Source organism: Sander vitreus, chromosome 16, assembly GCF_031162955.1.
Source record: "Sander vitreus isolate 19-12246 chromosome 16, sanVit1, whole genome shotgun sequence".
Lineage (NCBI taxonomy): Eukaryota > Metazoa > Chordata > Actinopteri > Perciformes > Percidae > Sander > Sander vitreus.
The window spans coordinates 4,266,042-4,282,851 of record NC_135870.1 but is presented as its reverse complement, the minus strand read 5'-3'; the positions used below and the strand labels follow the sequence as shown (position 1 = coordinate 4,282,851).

At 43.6% G+C, this 16,810-nt stretch overlaps 1 protein-coding gene across 2 annotated transcripts; it reads left to right on the top strand.

The window, feature by feature from the left end:
• The first annotated feature begins 3,444 nt into the window (after positions 1-3,444).
• Positions 3,445-15,498, top strand: tor4aa (torsin family 4, member Aa). Of its 2 annotated transcripts, XM_078271584.1 has the most exons (4): positions 3,445-3,575; positions 3,803-3,918; positions 6,638-7,099; positions 12,097-15,498. In XM_078271584.1, the coding sequence occupies exons 3-4, from the start codon at positions 6,638-6,640 to the stop codon at positions 12,952-12,954; spliced, it is 1,320 nt and encodes a 439-aa protein (XP_078127710.1). In that variant the 5' UTR covers positions 3,445-3,575; positions 3,803-3,918; the 3' UTR covers positions 12,955-15,498. The 2 variants fall into 2 exon arrangements, with proteins under 2 accessions (XP_078127710.1, XP_078127709.1); XM_078271583.1 differs by lacking the exon at positions 3,803-3,918 and having other exon boundaries at positions 3,447-3,575.
• The last annotated feature ends 1,312 nt before the right edge of the window (positions 15,499-16,810 follow it).

The following is a 16,810-nucleotide window of genomic DNA, read 5'->3' as shown; positions in this document are numbered from 1 at the left end:
TTTGGACAAAACAAGAAATTGAATTGCGTCACTTCGGGCAAACAATCGATTAATCAAGAAAAATTGCAGATTAATCCATTACGAATATAGTTTATAGTTGCAGCACTAGTTATAAATGGTTATTATAAAAAAAAATGTTGAAATTAGCTGCAACATTTAAAAGCCTCTTAAATTGTAATGCATCAGTAATAAATAGAAAGCTGCACCTGTACTTTTAGTTTGGATACTTTAAAGGACAATTCCGGCGCAAAATGAACCTAGGGTTTAATAACGCGTGTGTACCGAGTCGACCGTTCTCTGTTTTCATGCTAATCGAATGTGTGTGAAACAAGCTAGCGCAAACCGCTGATTAGCTTAGAACGCTAGTATTAGGGGCACTGGTAGAGTAAAAATAAATCGCTATTTGATACCACTAACAAGGCTCAAAATAGCACCACACTTCCACAGTAGCATAATGAGGGTCCCTACATGTAAACCGAAGCATTGAGAACTTTGTAAGTGTACAGACAGTTTATCACAAAGAGAGTTTATAAAGACTGTACCGTTCACGTACACAGGCAGGCGCCATCTTGGGAAAACAGTCACGATCAGACGAACGCCGTGTAACCAGTAACATAGCTCAAGCACGGCGTTCGCCGTTCTACTGGTCGTGACTGTTTTCCCAAGACGGCGCCCGCCTGTATACGCGAACGGTATAGTCTTTCTATACTATCTTTTTAATAAACTGTCTGTTTTCTTTTTACTTTACCTGTGCCTCGATGAATAGCGCTATAAGCTAATCAGCGTTTTGCGCTAAAACTGGTCCCATTCGATTAGCATGAAAACATATCCCAGAGAACGGTCGACTCGGTACACACGTGTTATTAAACCCTAGATTCATTTTGAGCCGCAATTGTCCTTTAAGTACATTTAGCTGCTAATACTTTCATACCAAAGTAAGCTTTTGGCTGCAGGACTTTTACTTGCGTTGCAGTATTTCTACAGCTTTGTATTGCTACTTTTACTAAAGTAAAAGAGCCAAATACTTCTTCCAGCACAGGCAAGCTAAAGGGTTGGGAAGCGCTGGTCTAGGTCATGTTTTTTGGCCTTTATCTGTGTAATGGCGTTTTTTCACTTCTAGCACCAGCTCGGCTCGGCTCGACTCGGCCGCGGTGCCCCGTCCTCCTTTTTCCATTGCAGATTTAGTACCACCTCATGCATGAGGCGAGCTTGGCTGGTCGTCATAGTGGAAACTGCCGTGACCTAACGCGACACACACACAGAACGTGGAAGGTGTGTTGTTGTTGCCACAGCCAGGAGACACATTTAGTTTCAAATGAAGCCGGAGGCAGCAAAAAAAAAAAATCCCAGCTACGACCCTGAACCAGATGTGCATGTGTAGATGAAGCAACAGGTGGCTCTTTTCACTCTTTTAAAGTATTTGTGCATTCATTACTTAGTGAAAACATTTTATTCATGTAAGAGTTTTAGATGGACCCGAAAGGCCTTAATTCAGAACTCTTGTGTTTTTATTAATTGGCTCATAAGGTCATTTACACTCGACGGGAAGAAAAAGGAGATTCTTTTTTACCCAACAGCTCTCTATAAGAATTACTCCAACATTTTGAGAAGTAAACAGATTCGCTTTCTTGCCAAGAGTTAGCTGAGATGATCGATACCAGTTAGCTTAGCTTAGCATAAAGACTGGAAGCAGGGGGGAACAGCTAGCGTGGCACTGTCACGGTCTCCTTGTGTTTCTGATCTTTATGCTAAGCTAACCATCTCCTGCTTCAAATTGAACGGACTGATATGAGAGTGGGATCGATCTTCTCCTCGGCAAGAAAACAAGTATTTATCCCAAAATTGCTGAACTGTTCCTTTAATAAAGAGGAGCGTGGGAAAGTCAGCAGAAACAGAGCTGGAGTTTATATCTCGGTGCCAGAGAGCAGCTGTCACTTTACACGTAACATTTTCAGAAAAGTGATTTGTAGTCTGTGCTATTACATGAGCTACAACAATAACTGTGTGTGTGTGTGTCTCGGGATGTTTTAACTATATTTGTGGGGTCCAGTATACTTGTGGGGTCCCGACAGCTTTGTGGGGCCAAAATGCTGGACCCCACAAGTTTAAAGGGCTGTTTGAGGGTTGAGACTTGGTTTTAGGATTAGGGTTAGAGTGTGTGTGTGTGTGTGTGTGTGTGTGTGTGTGTGTGTGTTTTCAATTATAAGTTGTTCTGCAGTAAACTGATGAACCACATGCTGGTCAGATTCCGGTTGAAAACTGCACTGACACCTTTAATGTATCGTGCTAAAAAAAAAAATCCTTATCTGCAGCATCAAAGTGCAGCCCTCAGACGTTTCAGCTCACTCACTTCAGACCTTTATTGTCCCTCGAGGGGAAGCGTATCCTTGGCCAGAGCATGTAGCGTCATCAGAGGCCTGACTGACGGCTGCCGCAGGAGCAAACTGCCCTCTCTGCCCTCGAGGAGGCCATCACGTATGACTAATCCCTCCTCTTCCTACTACAACATTAACAGTTTACGTCCAGCAGCTTGTTGAAAGTAAACTGTGTACAGAGGCTGGATGTGGCTGCGCAGAGAAACACACTGACGGATGATAAACACTGAGACTTCCTGAGCGTCCTTCTAGAGTCTGATAGCTTCCTTTTCACACTATCTCTGCAGTCATTCTCACACTCAAAGCTTTTTCTGAGCATTTGTCATTTACAAATTCAGTTTCTTTTGTCTCTTAATGCCAACTGCTAGGTCACCTGTTTGGCTAGATGTTTTGTACAACAAGCAACAAGCTTTACACATTAAGTCACAGGCAAATGATGCAGTATGCAAATCTCTACCACACCTCTTTGTTTTCTATTTATGTCCCAATGTACAGCCTTTAAAAGTCTGAACACCCACGCAAATGGGGCTGCAGCTAACAGTCATTTTTCATTATCAAGTCATCGTTCCGTTTCATCAGTGTCACAAAATGGCGATTGCAATTTCGCACGAGCCAAAAGTGACACTATTTAAATTAGTTTTGTCTGAAAAACCCAAATATATTCGCTTTCCTGTCACATAAGAAGTGGAGAAACAGCAAATCCTCACATTTCAGAAGCAAATACTTGCAAAAATACTTGAATACTCGAATTTGAGGGAATTAGGCCTGGAAAGGCCTCGAAAAAGTCCTTGAATTTGATATTTTAAAAAGGTGTGAGAACCATGGAATATACAAGTGTGTGTAAATAATAAATAAAGCTTGGATTATGAAGTAGGACTTTGATTTCCACCTGTATTATCATTACAAGGCTGGACTAGAAAGCACTTGAAGTGGATTTGATCTGCTTAAAAAAAAATGGCACAAGTGATAGTTAATGTTACATGAACACAGTGAGGTGTAACATGTCAGAGTCTTTGAATAACAGCATAAAGTGGACAGAAGACTGAGAGAATAAAAGAGGAGGAGGAGCCAGCAGATATTTGAGATAGGAGGGCTCTTCCTGAGTTGAGCCGTTTGCTGTGTGACCTGCTCTCTGCTTTCTCCACTCCCAGAACTATGGACTAAAAACATAACTTTACAAAGATTTGAGCAACATTGGAGGTAAGACAAATAAATGTTCTTGCATGTTTTCACTTGACCTCATGTTTCATTGACCCCCTACTCTTTGCTGTGTGTGTGTGTGTGTGTGTGTGTGTGTGTGTGTGTGTGCGCGTGCGTGCGGGCGGCAGAATTCAGTACCTCTCCTGTGTGAAACTCCACACACACACACAAAACATTTTTTTAAGAAAGCCACTAACCCACAACTTGTCTCTTTGTGTGTGTTTCAGCTTTGGGTTTCTGCATGTTTTTGCAGCCAAAACTCACTCTCAACTGAGGAAAGAAAATCTCAAAGAAAAAAAAAAAGAGATATTTTTAAGACCGCAACAAAGCTCTAAAATGTTAGGTATGTAGTCAGCCCCTTCAGGTCCGTGCATGTAAAAAGACAGGAAGATAGGCAGATTCTGATAGTGATGGTGATAATGATAGGGAGTGTATTTTCTTCGCCTCCCCTCTGAGCTTTGCTGAATTCTATTGTGCTGAAGTAAGAGAAAAAGAAAAAGGGCTTGGACACACGAGTTTAACAAGTTAGCCAGTATTAAGGCTGCCTCTGTGCCAAGAATAATATCCAACTTGAACAATACATGCACTTATTTGAACTGTTGTGGTTATTGGTGCTGCTGTTCCAGGAACAAAATTCAAATCCCCAGAATACATCATCCATTAGTGCTGATTTGTATGCGGCGCATTTTGTCATTGGCCTGTTCTCCTTTGGGTGTATCTGACAGTTCCTCCTTTTCTCTAACTCCACTGCATGCTTCACCACAATTTCACACAAAGAGTGCATTTACACACAGGCATAATTATGTTGCAGCACAGGCCAGTGAATGTTTGTCAGTCAATTGCACTTCCTTCTTTCTGCAGGAGCTTTTCCAAAGTATCACTTGATTTGAATATCATGTTTGGAGGGGAAAATCGCAGCACCGTTCCTGGAAAGTTTTTTGTTACGTCCATGTGGAAATCTATAAAGTAGCAATAACTGATCAAAGTATAAATGACAAAATAAGTGTGTTGATGGAACAGATAAAGCAGATAACATGATCGATGCCATCAAATGAGCTTATGAGCTGACAGTAGAGTGAGATATGATCTATAAAGGAATTTTATCAGCTCGGTTTAGAAATCAGCCTTTGGCTGCAGTTATTTCAACACTATCCAGATTCCACTCTGCACTGCATCCATCCGTTCGTGTTTAAGTCATAAATCTGAAAAGAAAAGTGTGGCATCCAGTTCTTCTCTTCCCTTAATTTTGACAAACTATCTTCTCTGCCGGATCAGTAAGTAGCTCAAATTGACAAAATGTCGCTGCTCTGTATCTCATAGCATGACTTGGCAATTTATTATGTGACTTTTGGTTGACTGTGGTTGTTTGTGTCAGCCTCGATGGTGGGGCTGTAGCTGATGAAGAGGAACTAAACATAGACAACAGAAAGGAAGGAGGGCTGGTTGTTTGCAGCGGTGGAATGCGTAGGCAGATATTTAACTTGAGTAAAAGTAGTAATACTACAGTGCAGAAGTACTCTTGTTAGTGGAAGTTGTGGAGGTAAAACCAAAACAAAGAGCTGAAAGACTCAAATGCTCCAATATTTATTATAGCTGCTTTAGTCTCACATTTCCAGCTCTATCTCCACAACGCTGTGGAGTAAAGGTCTGGCTACACCACAGATGCATTCTGGGATTGGAAGAAAAAAAAACGCTCTGGGTTGTTTGCATTTTCTTTTAACCAATCAAAAACTGTCTTGTGCGGTGCTAAGTCTCGGTAAGGAACTTGTTTTGGTGGAACATTTGCACCCCGCAAAAGAAAATGCCACATACAATATTAAATGAAGTTAACTGTTGACACAATACAGTAACGTGAGTTATTTAAATTGGCTGATACATGGTTAAAATGAAATTGCTCTTACCAGTGTATCGGCGTGTGTACTTCTTCCACAGCAATCCCACCAATCGGTCCCAGGCGATGCGATGTGGAGAAAATCAAATATCACAATCATTTTTACCAAATACATCGATGTCGATATTGCGCCGATATTGTACGGTTGACTATTGGTGCTTTCACAAATATTAACACAATGAGATGTTGATATAATATTGATATATTGCCCAGCCTTGCCGTAAACATATTCTTTGTAAATCTTTACAATCATACCCCGAAAGGAACAAGCAGGCCTGCCTTGTTGCACAATCCAAATTTTCTTCAAAGTGTGTAGCTTGCTAGCTCGAAGTTTGTTGTTTCCCGTGGCGAACATAGTTTTGAGAATGGCAACACACAGAGAGCGGAAGGTAAAGGGCAAAGCCTGACATCCGGCGCCACATGTCAGGCTTTAGGCTGCGTTCAGAATGCATGCGACGGCCGTCTGAAGGTCTGGCAAAAATGCAGGTCTTTCCATTCTTTTTGAATGGGGGTAATGCGTTTAGGCCGCGATGGGGTTTGCCGCAAGGGGGACACTCAAAAACTGCAGCGGGCATGCGCAAAAAGTTGAAATCAACTTTTGGAGAACCACAACCCCACGTCACGCTGCAGTGGCGAATCATGTAACTGGAGATCAGACTTGTCGGTGTGTTTTGAGCTATGGTTTGAGGCAGTGTGAGAGTCCTGTACAGTAAACAGGAAACATCACTGCCTCTATAGCTGCCACAAGAAAGTTTAAAAACACACTACGAGGGTAGAAAACGAAACACAAGCACTGAACTGCCCAGGAGTTTGTGGAACAGCTGAATGTTTCCTGCAACAACAATGCACTTGCCATGTCTCGCTCGTATCTTTTTTTTTTTTTCTCTCTCCTGTAAAATAATGTTGCCTTTAAGTGCGGTCGGAAACATCGAAATCTATAAACGTTCTGACAGAAAAATATAAAGTCTACTTTTGCTGTGTTGGGTTGGTTCAAGAACACAACAGGACGTCACACAAATGGGCCGTTTCATTGACCCCCCCTCCCGCACCACCCTGCAGCAAATCGCCTGATTGATTTTTTTTGGTGTGAATGCTTCGTTATCCTGGAAATGAACTTCTGTTGATCCAGACTGTAGCCGCTTTAACGTCCTCCTCTTTTTTTTCTCTGCAGATGAGTGACCAAGACAGCAGCACCTCGGCCTCTCAAACAGAGGGAGAAGTTGAGGGAGAGAGGGATGAAGAGATGGACGGAGAAATGAAAGGTGAAGAAGAAGGTGAAAAACACAGGGACAGTCTGGTCCCCAGTCTGTCCAGCTTCTCCACATCTCTAAGCGCCGTCATGCGCATCAAACAGAAGTACCGGACCATGAAGAAGAGGCGGCAGGACATAGCCCTGGGGCTGGCAGCAGACAGGCCCCTCACGGGAGCTCCCCCCAGATCCAGCCCCAAAATCTTCACCTTCGACGGACTCACCCCGTCCAGCTTCTCGTCCTCTGTCCCGCAGTGGAATAAGAAGAGGAAGAGGAAACGGGTGTTGTATCCCAACAGAAGGGGGTGCAGGGCGCCTCCGAAGCAGGAGCGCAGCCGAGCCAAATACTGCCTCGTCCTGCTCTGTGCCATCGTCTTCATCCAGGTAAAGGAACTAAACCAACTAAAAATTATAATAATAATAACAATAAATAGCAAGGTAAGGGATGTGTATAACTATTAATTCCTGTGTGATGATGCAATGTAAATATAGACTGAACTAGGGCTGCAACTAACGATTATTTTCATTATCGATTAATCTGTTTTTTTTTTGTTTTTTTTCTGGATGAATAGATGAGTTGTTTGGTCTATAAAATGTCAGAAAATTGTGAAAAATGTGGTTCAGTGTTTCCCAAAAGCCCAAGATGACGTCCTCAAATGTCTTGTTTTGTCCACAACTCAAAGATATTCAGTTGACTGTCACAGAGGATTTCAATTCAATTTTATTTATAGTGTCAAATCATAACAGAAGTTATAGAAGTTAGGATCTCAGGACACAGAGTAGGTCTAGAGTCTAGACCACGCTCTATAACAGATATATATATATAAAATCGCCAACGCAGCCGATAAAACCCTGAATCCCAAGGATGCCGATTCACACGGGACTAATATTATCACACAACCTCTGTGTTTGGCGAAATATGGTCGGTAATATGCAATAGGCATTTTTATTTGACAAAGTACAGACGGGGCACACTGTCATGGGATTAAGATCACAGACAGCCTCCGCGATGATTACAGATGACTAGACCCACCCTTCTCCAGGAACCATCACCTTATCGTGGTGGAGAGGTTTGTGTGTCCCTATGAACCTGAGGGCTGTGTTGTCTGGAGCTTTGTGCTCCTGGTAGGGTCTCCCAAGGCAAAGTGGTCTCAGGTGAGGGGCCAGACAAAGAATGGTTCAAAAAACCTATGAAAAATCGAGGAAGGGATGAAGTGACCCTGCCCGGAGGAAGCCCGGGGCCCCCGTCTGGAGCCAGGCCCAGATGGAGGGCTCGTCAGCGAGCGTCTGGTGGCCGGGTTTGCCACGGAGCCCGGTCGGGCACAGCCCGAAAAAGCTACGTGGCGGACATCCCTCCATCCCATGGGCCCACCACCTGTGGGAGGAACCGCTGGGGTCGGGTGCTGCAGCAGCGTGTGTGGGAGAAGTTCGGAGAAGACATGGAGAAGGACTTTCGGTCGGCACCAAGGTACTTCTGGAAAACCGTTCGCCACCTCAGGAGGGGGAAGCAGTGAACCATCCAAGCTGTGTACAGTAAGGATGGGACGCTGTTGACCTCAACTGAGGAGGTAATAGGGCGGTGGAAGGAGCACTTTGAGGAACTCCTAACCGACTAATACGCCTCTATGGTAGAGGCAGAGCTGGAGGATGAGGGGGGATTGGCATCAATTTCCTGGTGGAGGTTGCTGAGGTAGTTAAACAACTCCACAGTGGCAAAGCCCCAGGAATTGATGAGATCCGTCCAGAAATGCTTAAAGCTCTGGGTGTGGAGGGGTTGTCTTGATTGACACGCCTCTTCAACATTACGTGGAAGTCTGGGACGGTGCCTAAGGAGTGGCAGACCGGGGTGGTGGTTCCCTTTAAAAAAGGGGGGACCAGAGGGTGTGTGCCAATTACAGGGGTATCACACTTCTCAGCCTCCCCGGTAAAGTCTACTCCAAGGTGCTGGAAAGGAGGTTTCGGTCGATAGTCGAATCTCAGGTTGAAGAGGAACAATGCGGATTCCGTCCTGGTCATGGAACAACGGACCAGATCTTTACTCTCGCAAGGATCCTGGAGGGAGCCTGGGAGTATGCCCAACCAGTCTACATGTGTTTTGTGGATCTGGAGAAGGCGTATGACCGGGTGCCCCGGGAGATACTGTGGGAGGTGCTGCGGGAGTACGGGGTGAGGGGGTCCCTTCTCAGGGCCATCCAATCTCTGTATGACCAAAGCGAGAGCTGTGTCCGGGTTCTCGGCAGTAAGTCGGACTCGTTTCAGGTGAGAGTTGGCCTCCGCCAGGGCTGCGCTTTGTCACCAATCCTGTTTGTAGTATTTATGGACAGGATATCGAGGCGTAGTCGGGGTGGAGAGGGGTTGCAGTTCGGTGGGCTGGGGATCTCATCGCTGCTTTTTGCAGATGATGTGGTCCTGATGGCATCATCGGCCTGTGACCTTCAGCACTCACTGGTTCGGTTCGCAGCCGAGTGTGAAGCGGCTGGGATGAGGATCAGCACCTCTAAATCGGAGGCCATGGTTCTCAGCAGGAAACCGATGGAGTGCCTTCTCCAGGTAGGGAATGAGTCCTTACCCCAAGTGAAGGAGTTCAAGTACCTTGGGGTCTTGTTCGCGAGTGAGGGGACAATGGAGCGGGAGATTGGTCGGAGAATCGGCACAGCAGGTGCGGTTTTATTTATCGCACCGTTGTGACGAAAAGAGAGCCAGAAGGCAAAGCTCTCAATCTACCGGTCAGTTTTTGTTCCTACCTTCACCTATGGTCATGAAGGCTGGGTCATGACCGAAAGAACAAGATCCAGGGTACAAGCGGCCGAAGAGAGGGTAGCTGGCGTCTCCCTTAGAGATAGGGTGAGAAGCTCAGTTATCCGTGAGGAGCTCGGAGTAGAGCCGCTGCTCCTTTGCGTCGAAAGGAGCCAGTTGAGGTGGTTCGGGCATCTGGTAAGGATGCCCCCTGGGCGCCTCCCTAGGGAGGTGTTCCAGGCACGTCCAGCTGGGAGGAGGCCTCGGGGGAGACCCAGGACTAGGTGGAGGGATTATATCTCTAACCTGGCCTGGGAACGCCTCGGGATCCCCCAGTCGGAGCTGGTTAATGTGCCCCGGGAAAGGGAAGTTTGGGGTCCCCTGCTGGAGCTGCTACCCCCGCGACCCGACCCCGGATAAGCGGATGAAGATGGATGGATGGATGGATGGATAGACCCACCCTGATGTCCCTCCACTGATGTAGGACTAAATCCTGCAGACCCTTTACTAGAGCTGGGCAATATATCGATATTTTATTGATATCGTGATATGAGACTAGATATTGTCTTAGATTTTAGAAATTGTTATATTGTAATTGGCTGACAAAAAGTGTCAGCCAATGTGTTCCTGGTTTTAAAGGCTGTATTACAGTAAAGTGATGTCATTTTCTGTGTTACCAGACTGCTCTAGCTGTTCTATTATTTTTTACCCAGACATAACTACATTACTGAAGATTCCATATCTTAAATCTCATTATATTGATATTACAATATATTAATAATAATAATAATAATAATAATAATAATAATAATACAGATATTTTGTTAAAGCACCAATTGTCAACCCTATAATATCGCCACAATATCGACATTGGACAAGAATATCGCAATATCTGATTTTCTCCATATCGCCCAGCCCTAACCTTTACTGACTAGAAAAAATGTTTGTCATTTATGCTTTCTGCAAAAAATAAATAAATAGATTTCTCCAATCCCAAGCTGAAATAAAAAGTCTTATGGACCTTTTTCACAGCTGAAATTGATAACCTTAATTCCATCAAGGCTACGTTTACACGTGGCCAGCTATTTTCATAAACAGACATTTCACCCTCTCCGTTCCCCCAAGTTCCCCCAAAGAGGAAGCATTTAAGGGCTTGAAGTGTGAGTGAAGAAACCGATTAATCGATTATCAAAATTAATTAATAAATTAATTTAAGAGTTCACAACTATTGATTAATCATTAATCATTACCTTATCTTGCAGCACAGTTTAGTAGAGTCTAAGTGCCCACAGCTCGTTCATGCTTCAGGGCCTTAAGGGCTTCTTTGTGAGTTCATCTGGCCTTGACTGTTTCTGACTGCTTTATTATTACGTGTATCCCACAGCGTTACCAATACTTTGTTTGGCAACATTTGTAATGGGTCCAATGTGTTTCCTGTTGCAAGCTTACGAGCTGTTTCCCTTTACCAAAGAATTGATCTGAACCGATTACAGGTTCCAATTTGCAGAAGTAAACAAGTGGACATTCCTAGATGACTTTCCAAAATGTCCTGTCTGCTGCTTGTCACCTTAGAATTTTGTAGATGTCGTTTTAATTTTTCAGACAATCGGATGATCTGCGAGACTAGTTTCCCAAATCTATACTACATATGAATTCTAAGCAGGTTTGTGCTTAGATGTAATCTAATCACACTGTAAAAAGTGTAAGTGTACTCAAAACAGCCATCATGCACACTAAGAAACTAGATTTCAGTAAGCGTGCTGTTAATGTGCAAAGAAAATGGAGGAACTGCTCATGTCTGTTCAGACTCATGTAACATGTAGTGACGACTTTGAAGCAATCTAATAAAATGTATCAAGTGTATTTTTCGGCGAACCATGGGATGCTTCACACACGTGTTCAACCCGGCAGCTCAGAAAATCTAAACAATCACTGCAGTTTCAAGATTAGTGTCACTAAGTCAGTATCAAACTAAATGTCTTGGCGTCTTCACTTCATAATTTTATCCTATTAGACATTTGTGTGAAGTTTACAATGTCATAATTTGAGAAGCAATTCTTGAGTTATGGCCAAAAATGCATTATGATATTCAGAAACTGTGCCATCGAACAAGCCGTCAGGACTTTTGGAACTTTGTGATGTCACAACTATACTATATATATAGGTAGAAAGTGCTACTACAGTGCTGTTACAGTCATTCCCCAGCTGAAATAACGTTGCAGAGACACTGAGAACGGAAGACCCGGAAACGCTGACCAATCAGAGCAGACTGAGCTTTTTCAGGAGATGGTCTTAAAGAGACAGGCGCTAAATCGGAGCGTTTCAGACAGAGGGTTAATATAGGTATATCCAGACAGACAGTATTAGAAAAATAAAGTGTTTTTCGAACATTAAAGCATGTAAATATGTTCTAGTAGAAACCCAGAATACAAGTATGAACCACAAAATGAGCATGATATGGGACCTTTAAGTTGCTGGATAACATCTCTCTCTCTAAAGTTTGATATCCAATGAAGCAAATATTGTATCATTTTCAAGTGTGTGGATTTCTTGTATACTAACAGTTTTCTATAAAGATTATATCACAGCTTTATCTGTCATTGCTCACATGATATTCTAAATATCTGTCCCGTGTGTTTCTTCAGGTGTACAACGCCATCGAGAACCTAGATGACCACGTTCTCAGGTACGACCTGGACGGGCTGGAGAAGACGCTGAGGCGAGAGGTGTTTGGGCAGCAGGGAGCGGTCGAGGGTCTGCTGTCCCACCTGAAGGACTACCTGTCCACCTACGTCCACAACAAGCCCTTGGTGGTGTCTCTGCACGGCCCCAGTGGCGTGGGCAAGAGCCACCTGGGGCGCCTCCTGGCGGGACACTTCCGCTCAGTGGTGGGGGAGACGCTGGTGCTGCAGTACTACGTCCTCCACCACTGCCCCCAGGATGCGGACGCCCTGCAGTGCTCCCGCGACCTCGCCGCCCTCATCTCGCAGATGGTGGAACGCGCCGAGGAGGAGGAGAAGATCCCGCTCTTCATCTTCGACGAGGCGGAGCACATGCACGGCGAGATCCTGGACGCCCTGCTGCAACTCGTGGCCTCCAAACAGTCCAACGAGTACCTGAACGCCATCTACCTGTTCCTGAGCAACCTGGGCCACACGCACATCACCAAATATATGCTTCAAAACTCCTCCAGTATTTCTATGGCATCGGCGTCGTCAGGTGGTCATAGCCACCTCAAGAAAGAGCTGACTCCGATATTACGCAGCACTCTGGAGAAGCTTCACCCGCTGTGGACAGAGGCGGACGTCTTACCTCTGGGCCTTTTGGAGAAAGGCCACGTGATGGAGTGCTTCCTGGACGAAATGACTCGAGAGGGCTTCTACCCGGATCATACCAACATAGAGCGGCTCGCGGGGGAGATTGAATATTACCCTGAGGCAGGGGGGCACCAATACTCCCAGACAGGCTGCAAGCAAGTGGTCGCTAAAGTCAACCTGCTGTGAAATCCCTCCACAGGAAATGTCTAAATGTTTCACATTCTTTAACGGCGCGCTGGAAGTGAGTGAGGTTACGTGGTTATGAAAATTGAATGACACAACTCGGAGCCATAGCTTTTCAAGTGCCATTTTGTAAGGGGGGGGGGACGCTGAAGATGTTCGCCTCTGTTGTGGGAAATGTGGCGTTTATCTTGTGAAGAGGTTTGAAAACGCCCAGTCACACAAACAACCCTTAAAGGTCAGTTCAGCTCAGTTCAGTAAGTAAAAACTAGTGATATGCAGATAGTTCAGGTTTTATTTAACCACAGTTTGAGATATCTGCTTCCACCAAAATACAAAGGAGGTAAGTGGAAATATGTTTACGTTGCTCACAACATAATTTAAATAATTTTACACAACCTATGACTACCTGTCAACCTATTTTATAGGGATTATTTCTTCAGTCGAAAACTGGTCTAAAAAAAGGTCTATTGGATGGATTGGCATGCAAATTTATCTCGACATTCCTGTTCCCTAGAGAATGAAGCCTAATGACTTTGGTGAGTCTCTGACTTTTTATGTAGCGCCACCTTGAGGGTAACATTTGAAAATATCTCAGCAACAATTGGATGGATTGCCATGAAAGTCCTGCGAGGCTCAATCCTTGACTCAAAGATTGATTCTTTGACTTTTTCCTCTAGCCCTTACAGGCAAGTTTACATTTTGGTTTTGAGTGAATATTCTTTTTTTTATGATCAATTTTTTATTGTTTTTTTTTCTTCATTTTTTTTTTAACATACAGAACAGAAACACAAATTGAACAAGAACTACATTTGTTTAGAATTATCTTAATGAATACCGGTAATGCAACAAGGACGAAGCATGTAAACTGCGCTGTTAGTTTATTCAGAATGGAATGGATCGCAAATGGATCCGAATGAAGAAACGTAAAAAAAAAAACTCAACCCTAGCTGCTCCCTCAGCCGAATAGTGTGGGTAACAGATCAAGGCAGCAACATAATCAAAGCCCTGGAACCATACAGGAGACTTTCTTGTCTCGATCACCTAATTAATACTGTCCTTCGCCACAGTCTGCATGCTGACGCACTGGCTGACAACAGTGCTGGAGAGGGGGGAGACACGATGTAGCACAGTTTACCTCACACTCAAGTCAGTGCAGGACATATACCCAAAGCTACGGGAGAAGCTGGAGAGGCAGAGCTTTCTCCCCACCGAATAAGGCTAATAAAGTAATGATTAAAAAAACACAAATGCTTGGTCAAGGGCCCGGCCCGTCCCGGCCCGAGCATAGCAGCGGAAAATATCGGTCGGGTCCGGTTCAAGAGAATCTAAACTCTTATAGAGAGCTCCAGCATAACTATGTCCAGAAAATACGGCAACCACTGTTTTATACAAAGCGAGTGTGGGGGGGAGCCAGCGCTGAACTATCATTTTCTTGGTTGCGGTTGAGCCGGCTAGCCAAATTTTCTTCTGTCTCCCAAGCAGGTGTAATTCAGAGTCGTCATTAAGCTTGAGTGAATATTCTGCACAACTGTTGGGTGAATCGTCACATTTGGTGCCGACATACGTGTTCCCCTCAGGAAGAACTCTAATCACTTTGAAGATCCTTTAACTTTTCATCCAGCGCCATCATCGCTTGTTTTCCAATCACATACCTCAGAAAACTGACATTTCCATCAGCCTCAGCTGTACTCTGTGTTTAGTGCAAATGTTAGCATGCTAACACGCTAAACTAAGTGGGTGAACATCATAAACTTTATAATTGCTCAACATCAACATGAAGGCTCTTATTGTTGTTTAAATGTCATTTTCTAGTTTTGTGAGCAAATTGAATTTCATTCATACACTCCACTGTATCTACAGAAGGTGGAGGCAGAAATCTCAGAGAGAGATGGATTTAAAAACCCGAAACAAAACTTTGTAGACGGCTTGACACAACGAAAGGTAAATAAGAATAAATTATGATTTGTGTGAACAGACCTTTTAACCCCTTTTGTTTATGTTACAACTACTATTAGGCAGCTCAAGCCAACACAGAAGAGATGAGCGAGACCAATATTCATTCATGTATAAAGGGAAGCTCAGATATTTATAATGCATCAGTTACTTATGTATAGAAGTTTTTTTTGTCAGAATTCAGCATGACTTTTAGTAATGCTAGTGCAAGTCAGCAGTGTGGATGTACTCACTAATAATATACTCTATAAGAACTGTAATGGTATTTAAGTAATTGATTCTGCCTTGGACCTGCAGATGGAAAATTAGTAGCATAGAAGAATATTTCCTTCATACTCTGAGATGTAAAAGAAATATGTTCTCTTTGTTTGAGAATAAGTTGCCCCTGACAAGTGTATTTATTAAAGAAAGATGGTTTTGAATGGATATACTACACGTTGACATCCAAAGTGCAACACAGACTCGCACTAGCATTGCTTTTTATTGACCTGATGAGAATATGAATATTTTACTGTCCTGTATTCAGGTATCTTACAGTCTAAATATTAACTTTAATGAGTGCCTTGATTGAATTAAAGACACCATTTAAACACGGCTCTGAGGTTGTTGTTTTTCTTGCAAAGCATAATATGGAGCTTTTGTTTGACAAAACAAAGGAGGAAATCTTGAAGGAATAGTTTGACATTTTGTGAAATATAATTAAATGTCATTATAAAGAAGCTCTTCAGTTTATCATAATTAGATTATTTTGCTTTTTTGCTGAGACACTCACGCCTGTACGGTAAATATGCTACAGCCTGCCCTGTTAGCTTAGTTTAGCATCGAGACGGGGGAAACAAACCATTTTTACACTTCAGTTTGTTTCCAGATTAAACAAATATAAATAATTAATCAGTGAGTTTAAGAGGTACTGTAGGCAGGTATTTGTAACTTTGAACAGAGCCAGGCTAGCGGTTTCCTCCGACTTCCAGTCTATAAGCTATGCTATGCTAAGCTAAGCCGCTGCTGGCTCTGTGACTTTGTTTAACATCGAGAGCAGAGTCAATTTTCTCATTTAAGTCTCTACAAAAAAGCAAATTCTGAAAATGTTAAACTATTACTTTAAAGCTGCAGTGGGTAGAAACCCCCCCCCCCAAAAAAACAGAATTTTGCAGTAGAGTGAGACCTCTTCCTGCAGCTCTCTCTCTCCCCTCTTTGTTGCATGCCCAGAGCAGCCAATAGGATCACTCTCGATCTGAAATGACCTGTGATTGGCCAAAGACTCCCCTCACAGCTAGATTTTCTAAAGCCTGAAAAAGAGCCAAGAGGAAGTGCAGAAGTCTGGTTTTCTCCAAGGGGGTAAGCTTCTCCTCACAACGCGTAGATCCTATGGCGCCATTTTGATGCTAACAAGCTATCACCCGCCGTTAGCATTCCATTGACTGCCATTCATTTTGGCGCCACTTTGACAGCGAATAACTTTACATCTGAAGCGTTTAAAGACTATTTGTCCATTGTTTATTTCTAAAGAAACACGACAATGTATAAAAGGCTCCATTACCTTTTGTACCTCACATTATGGCTCCGTAGCAGACGTTTTTGTAAAAATAGGCTAACAATTGTGTCATAACCACGCGACTTACTGTCGCATAGTAGAGGAATTACCGTATAGTACAGGAGAAGCTCGCAGGCAGTTTCGTCTCACATTAGCTGTTTAAGTTTAATTACTAATGTTAACTAGCATTTTAGTTAGCAATAATTAGCCTGTGTCCATGTCATCTCCTTACACATACCTACGCTCTCCGTCTCTGTAATATTCAGAATGACTGAGATTTCTCTTGGCACAGCTACCAGAAGACTTCCAACTTTCAGACAGGTTGCTCACGTCACATTTACGCCACCTCTCTCAGTTGGAGGCTGCTCAGTA

Coding starts and splice junctions, on each gene's coding strand:
- tor4aa (XM_078271584.1), top strand. CDS start 6,638: ATGAGTGACCAAGACAGCAGCACCTCGGCCTCTCAAACAGAGGGAGAA. Junction 7,100..12,096: donor GTGCCATCGTCTTCATCCAG/GTAAAGGAACTA, acceptor GTGTTTCTTCAG/GTGTACAACGCCATCGAGAA.